Below are 14,025 nucleotides of genomic sequence, written 5' to 3'. Positions count from 1 at the left end.
GGCAAACTTCAGACAGGCCTGGACATGTGCTGGCTTGAGCAGGGGGACCTTGCGTGCACTGCAGGATTTTAATCCATGACGCCATAGTGTGTTACTAATGGTTTTCTTTGAGACTGTGGTCCCAGCTCTCTTCAGGTCATTGACCAGGTCCTGCCATGTAGTTCTGGGCTGATCCCTCACCTTCCTCATGATCATTGATGCCCCACGAGGTGAGATCTTGCATGGTGCCCCAGACCAAGGAAGATTGACGTCATCTTGAACTTCTTCCATTTTCTAATAATTGCGCCAACAGTTGTTGCCTTCTCACCAAGCTGCTTGCCTATTGTCCTGTAGCCCATCCCAGCCTTGTGCAGGTCTACAATTTTATCCCTGATGTCCTTACACAGCTCTCTGGTCTTGGCCATTGTGGAGAGGTTGGAGTCTGTTTGGACAGGTGTCTTTTATACAGGTAACAAGTTCAAACAGGTGCAGTTAATACAGGTAATTAGTGGAGAACAGGAGGGCTTCTTAAAGAAAAACTAACAGGTCTGTGAGAGTTGGAATACTTACTGGTTGGTAGGTGATCAAATACTTATGTTATGCAATAAAATGCAAATTAATTATTTAAAAATCATACAATGTGATTTTCTGGATTTTTGTTTTAGATTCCGTCTCTCACGGTTGAAGTGTACCTATGATATAAATTACAGACCTCTACATGCTTTGTAAGTAGGAAAACCTGCAAAATCGGCAGTGTATCAAATACTTGTTCTCCCAACTGTACATGTTCATGATCGTTTGATTGAGAGGGGTAGAACTGATGACCACATGCAGACTGTGTAAATGATGTGCTAGCTCTCAAACTAATTTATTTTATTTATTTCTATATAAACTAATATCCAATGCAACACTTATTCATATGCTAAGAGTGACTTTTGTAGCATGCAAGTTATGATCAAGTAAAAATATCTCATCACTGTCATTAGCACAGTTACAGCTCATTGAGAACATCTGATTTAATTTGTGTAGCCACCCACAGCCTGACCACAAGGTCTACACTTCGGCATAATGTTAACCTCAAAAATCGAAATAACAAACTCTTTTAAATGCAAATATAACTAAACATCAAACTTTAACAGGTCTTTCACTTAAAGAAAACGCATTAAACAGCACTTAATTTCAACAGCTCTCTGTATCTATCTATCTATCTATCTATCTATCTATCTATCTATCTATCTATCTATCTATCTATCTACACTCTTTTTCATCTCTCTTTTTTTGTGTTTACTTAAAATTAGACAAATCTGATATTATTTGAATCTTATACATGTTATGTTACAGTTGAGATAGTTCTTTAATGCTGATCTAATCAGCAGAACTAACCTAGCCGGGTTTAAATCCCAGTTGTGGGCTAACACTGCGTTACAACATGTCCCTATTAGAACTATGCAATTATATTCTATACTTTTATAAATTCTATTGAGAAACCAAGAGAAAAAGATGAATAAAGACTAAGGGCCCTAATTTAACAATCTAAGCGCATCCCATACAGAAATGTAATATATGTCAATATATGTAAATTACATATATAATGTTAGTGCCCATGTATGTCTGCTGCATATATGAGAATATATGCAAAATTCATATATGTAAAACACATATACATATATGAAACATATATTTCAAAATATATCAAAAATGGCCGTTTTCGTGTAAGTGCCATATATTTTCCCGTATATGCACATAAATGTGAAATATATGTAAGACGCATATATGTATACACGCATATATGGCGCATATATGTATACATGCATATATGGCGCATATATGTATACACGCATATATGACGCATATATGTATACACGCATATATGGCGCATATATGTATACACGCATATATGGCGCATATATGTATACACGCATATATGACGCATATATTTATACATGCATATATGTACTTATTTCTATAGTACATACTTTCACATGTATTAGGGATACAAACCTTATATCTGAATGCCTTGAAATTAAATGCCTATAGTTGGAGATTGTCTATTGTGTGAATACCAAATATAGTATTTTAATACAATAATGCAGTGTTTTCTTTGTCATTTTTGACAAATACATCCACAAAGTACCATAACCATATGCCACAGCTTTAAAAATGCATCAGTATCACATGCATGTACACTGTAAAACTTTTCACTGTAAATTTAGTTAAATACTGGCAGCTGGGTTGCTATCCACATACTGTATTTTTACAACACTACTACAGTAAACAGCATTTACAGTACTCCACTGTAATTACCAAATACAGCATATACCACATTTTACATTAAACTTGTCGACAGCAATAAATTGTATTTTTACAGGGAATACTGCTTTTATTATTACATAATTAAAATATTATACTTTAAGGTTTCATAAGAGTAGTCACACTAGGAAAAAGAAAACATTTTCTGGGTTTTAAAACATTTATTTAGTTAAATTGCCTTCTGTGAACATGTTGGCTGAATTACTTTTTAAACATAAAATGCAATTTTAACACTTAAACAGGTAACAGTTAGCACTTAATTAAAGGAATAGTTCACCCAAAAATTTAAATTAGCACATGATTTACTCACCCTCAAGTCATCCTAGGTGTATATGACATTATTCTTTCAGACGAATACAATCAGAGTTCTATTAAAAAATGTCCTGGCTCTTCCAAGCTTTATAACGACAGTGAAATGCTGTTTCTTTTTTGAAGTCCATAAAAGTGCAAACGAAATCCCATTCAAAGTCTGCAAGGTTTCGCAGAAGTGAGGACACCTGTAGGCTTACAGTGGTGTTCTTGTTTTGCACAACTTGGCCAGTTTTCTTTGAAGTTACTTGTCCTTTCTTTGTTTTTGATCCACGTTCAGGATTGATGTCAAGAAAGCGTCTAAAAGGCAGAAAAAAACAACAATTAAATATTATTAACTGAGTGTATATATTTTGACAAAGAGAGACAGCACAAAAGCGGTCTAAAACTGAACAACATGAAAAAAATAAAATAAATGCAATGTTGGATGTTGTGAAAAAAAAAATGCAATGTTGGATGTTGTGATCAATAACTGATATTTTTTCTGCCCTGGTAAAATACATCAACTCAATGTGTCTGTTTACATGCACACTGTCAACTAACTAAATTTTTGGAAGTGGGGTTGCCAGATTTAAAGTTTTATTCTACAACTTTTGTCTACTCATCACCCAGCTCATTAACAATATCATGCCCTCATCCGGTGCCATCAGAGTATCAGTGGAAAGGCAGTCTTTAGACTCTCCGTTTATATAGAGCACACACTGCCAGAATCCAGCCCAAACCTTTGTGACAGAAATAATTTAACTTAATTGCAAGCCTTGCAATGTTTATTGCATATATGACAACATGATTTACCAGACTAAAATGCATGTTTGCACCCAAAAATTTTAATTCTGTCATTATTACTCACCCTCAAGACTTTTGTTCATCTTCGGGACACAAATGAAGATATTTTTGATGAAATCTGATAGTTTTGTCCTTCCATTGATATCAATATCATTGCAACTGTCAAAGCCCAGAAAAGTGGTAAAAACATTGGTAAATATATAGCTACAGTGGTTCAACCTAAATATTATGAAGCAGGGTTTCTGCACATTTTTTAAAGTCAAATTTAAGGCTTTTTAAGACCTTTTTAAGACCCGAAGAAATCAAAATTAATACCATGCATTAGGGGTGAGCAATATTGACAAAATATGTCTCGATCGATATTTTCAAAGTTTTCTTGATAATAATTAGATAACATTTTACGGATTGTGTTTCTGTGCTTGGTGCCATGGCTTGTTTAGGCCTGTTGACAGCTGACTGACAAAGATATTCATATTCTATGCAGTGGTCAGTTTACAGCAGTGACAGAAATTAACATTTTTTATTAAGGGGTAATATATTTGCCACCTTAAATTGATTTCAAGGGGCATTTTCACCTATATACGGACATTTGTAGATGTTTCAACAAGATATCTTTCACATCTACTGCAGTCAGATTCACCCGTGTTCACTCTGAAGGAATCACTCACATGGCTGGGCACTTGTATGACACATCAAGGATGTTAAGAGGCTAAAAGCAGGTTTAAAAATTGAAGTCAACAGGGTGCAAATTTTAAAAAGAGGATAACACGGTGTAGGCAACACCGATTTTTGTCGTTGTTCTCTGTATTGACAGCACTCCAAATTTACAAAAAAATTAGCTCAATGTTAAAATTGACCGGAGTTCTCCTTTAAGGTTGCACTAGTTACATGGATTATTTAAACAATGTTTTTACTAGCTTTCTGGGCCTTAAAAGTTGCAAAGACGTTGCTGTCTATGGGTGGTTCAGAAACCTCTCAGATTTCATCAAAAATATCTTAATTTGTGTTCTGAAGATGAACGAAGGTCTTACAGGTTTGGAACGACATGAGGGCGAGTAATTAATGACAGAATTTTCACTAATCCTTCAACTGAAAACAACTTGCACCGATATATCTTAAAATATATGACTGCCACTGTTTTATCTCAAGATGCACACCAGTAATGTTTTTTTTTTTTAATGATACATTATTATAAAAGCTGCTTAAATACCCTAATTTTATTAAGGCCTAGACCTGGCTTAAGCTAAGCCCTGTATGGAAACCAGGGCCATATTGTTCATACCAGTAGTCAACATAATAAATACTGTCAAGTCAAGGTTAGTGACACAATTCAGTCTAATATATATATATATATATATATATATATATATATATATATATATATATATATATATATATATATATATGTATGAATGGCAAATATGCCAATGACTAACCTCTGACCAAACTCAAGGTGCTGCCTCTTCCTGGTACTGCAAGCTGAAGTTATAGGAGGAGGCAAACAGCGCTGCCAGGCCAGTGATGAAGAGGCTGTGATCCTTCACACACACCTTGACCTTCCAAACTTAATATCCAGCACTGGTTGCTTAGAGATTGACCTGTAATGGAATAAAAAAAAAAATAAAAAAAAAGAATAAATAAATAATATTAATAATTAAAATAACTACTGTGGGTTCCACTGTGGTTCGATGTAGTTGTCTATTCATAGTTCTATGAATTAAATTTTTCAACTAAAAATTAAAATTGGTTAGAATGCTAAAATGCACTGGCATATAATTTTGTTTGTTTTAAGCATAAACTCACTTAATTTTGACTTATTCTTTCAGAAAACAAGACAATTTTTACGTGTCTAATAAATGCTTCTTCATGTAAGAATTGTAGATATCTGGACTGGAAACAAAATAAAAACACTAATTAAGAAAAACATATTTTGCAGTAGGGTGAGTAAATGATGGCTTTTCATTTTAGGTTTCATCTACCCCTTTAATGTTTACATACCAGGAAATAAGTCGTGGACTTTCTGGCAAATGGACATCAGCGATGCAAATTTCTGAAACAATTTTTAAAAAGGACAGCACAACCTTGATCAACAGAACCCAAAACATAAAACATATTACAAATTAATGAGATTTGCTGAATAATCTCTACTTATCTGCTTGAAGGATAACACCGTCTAACTTCTTTGAATTAGGGAGTAGTTGTAGGACCATGGGATGGCAATCAGGAACAGGCCTACTACATTTGAAAACAGCATTAGGAACATGGATTTTCATGTGCTAGCAAAATTCTGACAACGATTCAAAAGCACGATCACAGAACTGACAGAATTTGACAGCATTTTTTTTTTTTTACAACCTAGACTATAACTGTAACACTACTTAAAAGCACTTACATTAACAATGGCCATCAGATTACAAAGCCTAAAACGAAAAAAATATCAAATGCACGTCATGCAAATAGCATGGTAAAGGTTGTCTATTATATGAAATGTCGAAGTTAACGTTACTTGGTAAACAGGTGGAACAGAGTCAGTGAATTGCTTGCGCGGCCACGGTAGTAAACCGCGTTCGCAAAATCAAACCAAATACGTGAAAACAATGTAGAAATGCGAACGCAAAAAAAAACAAAAAAACTTATATATTGGCTTACCGTATCACTCAGTTGAACAATTCTCCATCTTCTCAAACTCTAAATCCCACTTATCGTCACGCGCAGGTTAGATTATTCAATGACAAATTCTTCCATCCGTCTTCAGGTAGCTGCTACCGTTAACATCGTCCATTTTCTGCTGCGTCACAGGCAACTAATGTTTGAAACACGAACCGAACCGAACCGAACCTCAAAAAAGCTTTAAAATTGCTCACAGATTCGCAGACATTGTTTATCTTGATAACAGGAATGATTATTTGTTCAGTTGAATCCCGCTGACAAAACGAGTTTGCCTGTTGTAGCTGCCTAACGTTACTGTCTGCTCGCATGACGCGTCACATTTGAACTGAATTGAGCGCGAAAGAAATCAATCCCACAATGCAATGCCTTTTCAGTCAGTATGATGGTAACGAATTTATCAGGACGAAAACATAAATGTGCTGTATATTTACAGCTGTTCTGTAAAAGATACAGCTTAATACTGTATTATGGAAATACAGTAGCCTACAATTCTGTAAGAAATTCGTTGTAAATTTACAGTAAAGGGTTACAGTGTATGTTTACATACATTTATTAAATATGTTGAAAACAAATATGTATGTCACATATTTATAATTAATGTTGTCCATATATGCGAGAAACCAATACTATACTGTAATATATGCAGATATATGGTATCATATATGGATGAACTCAAATATTTTCTTCACATGTTTGGACACATACATGTTCATATATGCTGCAGGCATATATTGTGTTCTCAGATAAGTCAAATATATGTATAGATATATGTTGCAGTCATATATTGTGTTCTCAGATAAGTCAAATATATGTATAGATATATGTTGCAGTCATATATTGTGTTCTCAGATAAGTCAAATATATGTATAGATATATGTTGCAGTCATATATTGTGTTCTCAGATAAGTCAAATATATGTATAGATATATGTTGCAGTCATATATTGTGTTCTCAGATAAGTCAAATATATGTATAGATATATGTTGCAGTCATATATTGTGTCCTCAGATAAGTCAAATATATGTATAGATATATGTTGCAGGCATATATTGTGTTCTCAGATAAGTGAAATATATGTATAGATATATGTTGCAGTCATATATTGTGTTCTCAGATAAGTCGAATATATGTATAGATATATGTTGCAGTCATATATTGTGTTCTCAGATAAGTCAAATATAAGTAGAGATATATGTTGAACATATATTGTGTTCTCAGATAAGTCGAATATATGTATAGATATATGTTGCAGTCATATATTGTGTTCTCAGATAAGTCGAATATATGTATAGATATATGTTGCAGGCATATATTGTGTTCTCAGATAAGTCGAATATATGTATAGATATATGTTGCAGTCATATATTGTGTTCTCAGATAAGTCTAATATATGTATAGATATATGTTGCAGGCATATATTGTGTTCTCAGATAAGTCGAATATATGTATAGATATATGTTGCAGGCATATATTGTGTTCTCAGATAAGTCGAATATATGTATAGATATATGTTGCAGGCATATATTGTGTTCTCAGATAAGTCGAATATATGTATAGATATATGTTGCAGTCATATATTGTGTTCTCAGATAAGTCAAATATATGTATAGATATATGTTGCAGGCATATATTGTGTTCTCATACAAGTCAAATATATGTATAGATATATGTCATGCTATTTAAAATATAAGTACATATATGGCCATATATTACATTTTTGTATGGGATGGTCTAAAATGCAGGGCGCAAGTTCATTCAGGGCGTGTCCGAATCCACTTTTGATAGTTTAAAGACAGGAAAAATGGTCGGCGCGCCAGGCGCATGGTCTAAAAGAGTTGTCCCTATTCTCTTAATGAGTAATGGGTGTGTTTTGGGATTTACGTGATATATAATATAAATATATAAAAAAGTAATATAAAATATTTATATATAATATAAATGATATATAATATAAATATATATACACAGTATATACATGCAAATATTTCTTAAATATATACATGCATGTGTGTGTATTTATATATAGAAAATAATTATACACCGTACACACACATATATTATGTAAAAACAAACTTTTATTTTGGATGCGATTAATCGCGATTTATCGTTTGACAGCCCTAACAATAATAATAATAATATTTTACATTGTAATCTTTTTATTTTAAATATTTGGCATGTTTGTGTGCTGCTGTGCGTCCCTGTGTGTTTAATAAGCAGAGTGTATGTGCGTTGTGGACCTGCCTATAGGCACATATTACTAACGCACTCTTTAAATAACAAAAAATATATATATATTGCGACATTGACTTTAGACCAGGTTTCAGTTGGTCAGTGGCGCAGTCTATTTCTGTTGCCTCAAAATAGCAACGTGCCAACAATGTGCCAGAACACACCTCGTTTCAGACCTGCACAAATGGGCGCAAATGCATTTGCTATTTAAACAACGTGGCACAGGACGTGAAAATGATAACTGCGTCGGACTGAAATTAGCAAAAAACACTTGCATCGTGCTTGGCACTGCATTGTGCCGGGTGTAAGATAGGGCCCTAAGAGTCAATGTTCTGAAATGATTAATTATTATTAAGTTTTTAACTATGCTGCATAGTTGTGTTTTGTGGTGTTTGTTGTCAAACTCTCTCTCTCTCTCTCTCTCTCTCTCTCTATATATATATATATATATATATATATATATATAATTATTTTTGTTTATTTTTTTTATTAAAAAAATGCCATTCTTTTATATGAAAAAGATAATACTTGTATTTTATTGACAAAATATTTTAGTTTGTCTTCTATATTTTTTTGATTAGATCAGATGAAATTTCAAGTTGTTATATGGTCGTGTTACAATGTGTCCCTCACGTTACAACATGCCCCCATTCTTTTGGCGTAAATCAAAAAAAAAAAAAAAAAAGTATACACTGTATTAATGAAACAAAACCACATAATTGTACTAGACATGTGAAATTGATGTGGGGAAAAATAAATACTCTGAACCCTAAGTGAATTTACACAAACTGAGAAAGTCAAAAAGTGTTAGGTTGTGCCCTGCTATAACAAATATTAACAATATTCACAAAGCCATAATTATATTGGTCTGCTGATACACAAAATAATGCGTAAAGTATTAACCATAGGGACAACATTTATGTTCCTGCTGGTGAAATCACCAAACTGCAAATGCACAGACTTAGTTTAGCCTAGATCTTGTGCAGTAGACATCTTGGATTTGGTTGCCTGGTTGGACTGTCTCACTGGATTGAACTCTCACCTGTTGTATGACTCTTGTCTACCCTTTATTAAACTCTGCTCATGGATCCTACCAAGTCTTCCATTTGTCAATTTTATATCATGTACACTACCCACTTTGCCAAACCACTTTTGCTTACACTTTTTCATGTGCTTGCTCAAATTCAAAATCTCCATTGCAAGGACCTCGCATTCATGACATTTTGCATTGCACTTCACAGACATACTACTCTCAAAATATGGTTTTCTATATTTAATATTCTTATTTAGTTTACTTACTTAGTTTTGAATTAGGTATATTAAAGGTCCAAAGTAATACTTTTTTGTGAGTTTGCAGATTCAGACAAAGATTTTTGATTGATTATCTAAAGTGTGAACCTATGTACATGTGGAAGTAGTAACTATAGCATAGGTGTCAACACACATAAAGGACACATTTTTGTTTTCTTTTTCAGAGACACCTTCCGGGTCAGAAGAAAGTAGAAAGAGTAAGTGAGAAGAATGGATTGGAAGGGACACCTCCTCAAAGCATATCTTAAGTTATGTCAAGCAGTTTTTATTGTCATTTCTCTCCTGCATTACGAGGATGAAAAAAAAAAAGCATGAATATGCAGAGCCCCGCCTCCAGGCTAGTTTAGTCGATGTATGAGAATGGTAATGTGTTTTATGTATCACTCTCTACAACGTCGGACACATAACGGTAATTAATTTAACTAGCCTTTTGCTTGACTACGCTAGCAAACAGGTATTAATGTTGCTGCATCTCAAATTCGGACAGCTGCCTTCCGAAAATCAGCATCCTTACAAGCGCTTTGAACAACTTCGAACATCATTGGAGAAAGGCATATAGTACATCATAACATCGTAATATACTTGATATACATAATTCACCCACTATAGCTAAAAGTATCCGATTTTTCATATCAACAGAAAAATATTGGCTACCGGGATAACTGGCTTCTCTTGAGCCTTCCCTGCTTCGCAGCATAGTAATGATGATATGCTAAAGCCCACTTGCACGTTGACGTGATTGGTTACAAGGTAGTTTCTGACCTAAGAAATACTGAGAAACACTCTTGCCCCCAGCTCGATTTTTTTGTGATTTTAATATGCAAATTACACATTTCTGAGCGTGACAACAAAAATCAGCATACTATATACTATATATAATGAGTCCTCCTCATTAAGCTCCCTCATTCTGAAATGGAAAATCACACGATAAGTTAGCCAATCTCATCGGTCCAAGGACTGATCGGTGTTTCGAGATATACGGCTACTCGAATTCTGAGCTACAATACAATGTAAAGATTTCAAATGATAGACTTGGATGCAAAATGTAGCCCTTTATTATACAGAAATTTGCTGTTGGTGTATTAGCCTAAAACAACACGCTCGCCAGATTGTTTATCTAAATAGCCCTATGTTGTTAGAAATTACTGTTTACCAGGTATGCGGCGCATCCCATGCAACAAGAGATTAACACGGTTGCCAAATTGCAAATTGCTTTATGTTACACTTACTCTCGCATCAGCTGTTGTGTAAACAGTCACATTTAACTTACCCACATCACGAATGACTGCCTAATGTGTGAGCGCGCACGACAACCTAATATTCAGGGTAGCTAAGAATTCGAGTAGTAGCCGTATATCTCGGCACTCAGGGCAGAGCACCCGGCTAACGATAAGCCTAGCTAACGTTACAGGGATATTCCACCATTTGGGGAATTAAGATCATTTTCCACCTCCCCTCGAGTAAAACAATTGTTTTTTTACTGTTTTGGAAACCATTCAGCTGATCTCCGGGTCTGGCGGTACCACTTTTAGCATTGCTTAACGTAATTCATAGGTATGACGACAATACGATATTATTGTAAATTATATCACATAAAAAAGCGGTAGCTAACGTTAATTGAATCAAGCAAACAAATAGCTGTTGTTTTTGCTCCAAAAAGCTTGACTTACCTTGAATTTAACATAAGATTCCTTCACGTTATGAGTTTCCATCAGACTCGCGTGGTAGCCAGGCGTCTCATCCAATGGCGAGCTCAGTTGACGCTGTGTGCTTCAAGATTCTGACGCAAGTGCTAAGATTCCGATTGGCCAAGAGAAAAAGTGCTAAGATTCTGATTGGCCCAGAGAAATGTCAGTTATAAGAATTATCCAATAATGTTTTGCAATTCTAGCCTGCATGGCATGCAGATGAAGGGCAGACTTGTTACTGCCAAAACATGCAAAACATGCAGCTATGAGCAAGACAGACATGCTGCTGCAGTACAAAAAAGCATATAAATCGCTATGATTTCATATACATGGATGAATGTTCTGCATGTCTCTGTGTGAAGGAATAGTTAAGACTAGGGTGACAAATGGGGGACAGTCCCGAAATTGGGAGCTTTGTCCCGCGTCCTGCAATATGTAATCAGTGTCCTGCATTTCAATTATGACTGTATTATTTTATTTCTTCCCTGAAATTACAATACCATAATAAGAAATATAATATTAAAAAATGTGATTGGCGTTTTAAAATAAATTTGCACAGCCGTCATGTTCTAGCTAGAGCGAGAAAATATCCAAACTATGCATTCGTTGAGAGGGGTTTTTCTACTGATTATGACTGCATGGACGAAGCAAAGGAACCAGTGTGGACCTAATCAAAACTCCTTAAATATAGCTACACCAGCCATGATTGCTTCTAGATATGTCCTGGATAAGACCATCCTGATTAACTTACCAGATCCAACAAAAAACATACACGTTCGAGATTTGCTGAATCTGGTAAAACGCATTTATTGTTTGCATAGTCTAATAAAGGAAAAACTAGTTGCTACTTAAGGACATTTGTTATAGTATAAAATATGATTTTTAACTATACTAGCCTGTTATTCAGTTAATTATATTTAGTAGACTAAATAAGTCCCTAGAGAAAATGACATTGCATCTCTTGATTCGAACCTGGGCAAATAGAATGCCAGTCACTGAGCCGTTCACAATTAACAAAACTTATTGGCGATTTAAAACGTTATCTCTCACACATGTCCAGCATTGTCCCGCAATATCACATCTACATCCTGTAACAGAGCAATAATCAGGTGGTCACCAGACGCGTGGTCTAATTTACCACACACACACTGCATGACACTCGCTGTGTTTTCAGCCTTGAAAAGGGGTGGGGCTACATAAGGTCTATAGGACTACTATTATAGTAATCTCAAAGCATGGCCACAACATAAGGATGTCATTTCCTCAACAAAACGATCTTGTGGCCACAACATATTATCAAGTTCCCACGAATGAATATCTCATGGCCACAACATATTATCACGTTCCCACAACAAAACTAAGTGAACTGAACATGTCCCGTAGGAATCACCTACCCAACGAAGGGAACATCATTTCCAGGTCTGATGTCAAAATCACACTGGACTACCTGATGACAAAACTGTGAGTTACTGGAAGAGGGTTCTTTAACCCTCTGGGGTCTGAGCTGTTTTCTGGGCCCTGGAGGTGTTCTGACATGCTCTGACATTTATGCTTATTTCTGTTACTTGTGACATTTTCATGGCTAAAGTCTAATTACACTGTATTCAGCACAAACTCTGCTACAATAATATATCAGCAGCATGTGTGTAAAAGTTTGTAGTTTTGAGATAATGACATTTATGCGTGGTTTGTGAAAATACAAAAAAAAATTCTCACTGAAATAAGGTCATGAAACCCATACTGATTATTTCTTCACAAGACTTTTGAAAATTGTATGACGTAGCCTAGAATATTTGCTCTAAAACGATGTGAAAATCACCCTGACTGCTCATTCAGATAAGACAATATATTGGTTTAAAATTGTTACGACGTGTTTTGTGCCACAAAGCTTTATGCGGGAGCTCATTAATATGTAAGCTTTTCACACCTGAGAAAGACAAAGACCCTCCCCTAACGGCCCTATTAGGAGCTATCAGGCCCTGTCATTCTGAGCAACCTTTCATAAAGAATGAGGAGATTTAAAAAAGAATGGCTTTTAGATTGTTTGATTTATTTACAACACAACATAATCCAAAGATACACAACAAATGACAAAAAAGCACTCATTGAAACCAATGATTCAAAGACAGAGACCTTTGTGCCATTCCTAAAAACATTGTACATACCTTTCATTTCCAAGGTGTTTGATTTTCACTTTACCATCTTCATGTACAGAGACTCGTGTGAATGTTGAAGTCAGCAGGACTCAGTGGCATCTAGGCCCTGAAAAAAAAAAAAAAAAGTGAACATACTGATATCAAGAGAAAGGCCTGCACGATTTTGGGAATACATTTTAGATTTTTCTGGTTAAAATTGCTTTTTAAAATTCACAGAATACACACACACACACACACACACACAAATGTTTCCAACAATAATATAATGAACACCAAGTTTGTTGTGCCTTGTAGGCATAGGCTATGCGCAGTGCTGCATAAAATAATAATAACAATAACCATAGCAGCCTATAAATCTTCCAAAATATTTCAGTAACAACTAAGCTAGAGAAAAATATATTGATTATCATGATGATATGAAATGAGATAATAGTAAAAACATGAAGCCGTTTGGTGCGTTTTGCTTTTCGAATGTATCAAATATGATACATTCAAACGCGATCGCGCTCAAATATAAAACATTATGGTTACCATATACATATCTACGTTTGAGCAGATATCCACAAACACAGTAACAGTAAACACGG

The 14,025-nt window shown here is 34.8% G+C and overlaps 1 protein-coding gene across 1 annotated transcript in view; it reads left to right on the top strand.

The window, feature by feature from the left end:
• Positions 1–14,025, top strand: part of cidec (cell death inducing DFFA like effector c) — a 145,003-nt gene that overhangs the window by 18,970 nt on the left and 112,008 nt on the right. The window contains exon 5 of the mRNA XM_079883323.1: positions 9,759–9,791. Coding sequence (XP_079739449.1) covers positions 9,759–9,791 — 33 coding nt within the window. The remainder of the gene's footprint in view (positions 1–9,758; positions 9,792–14,025) is intronic.

This window comes from Squalius cephalus, assembly GCF_949319135.1.
Source record: "Squalius cephalus genome assembly, chromosome: 10".
Taxonomy (NCBI): Eukaryota; Metazoa; Chordata; class Actinopteri; order Cypriniformes; family Leuciscidae; genus Squalius; species Squalius cephalus.
Note: the sequence above shows the minus strand (reverse complement) of the source record. Positions and strands in the feature narration are given on the sequence as shown.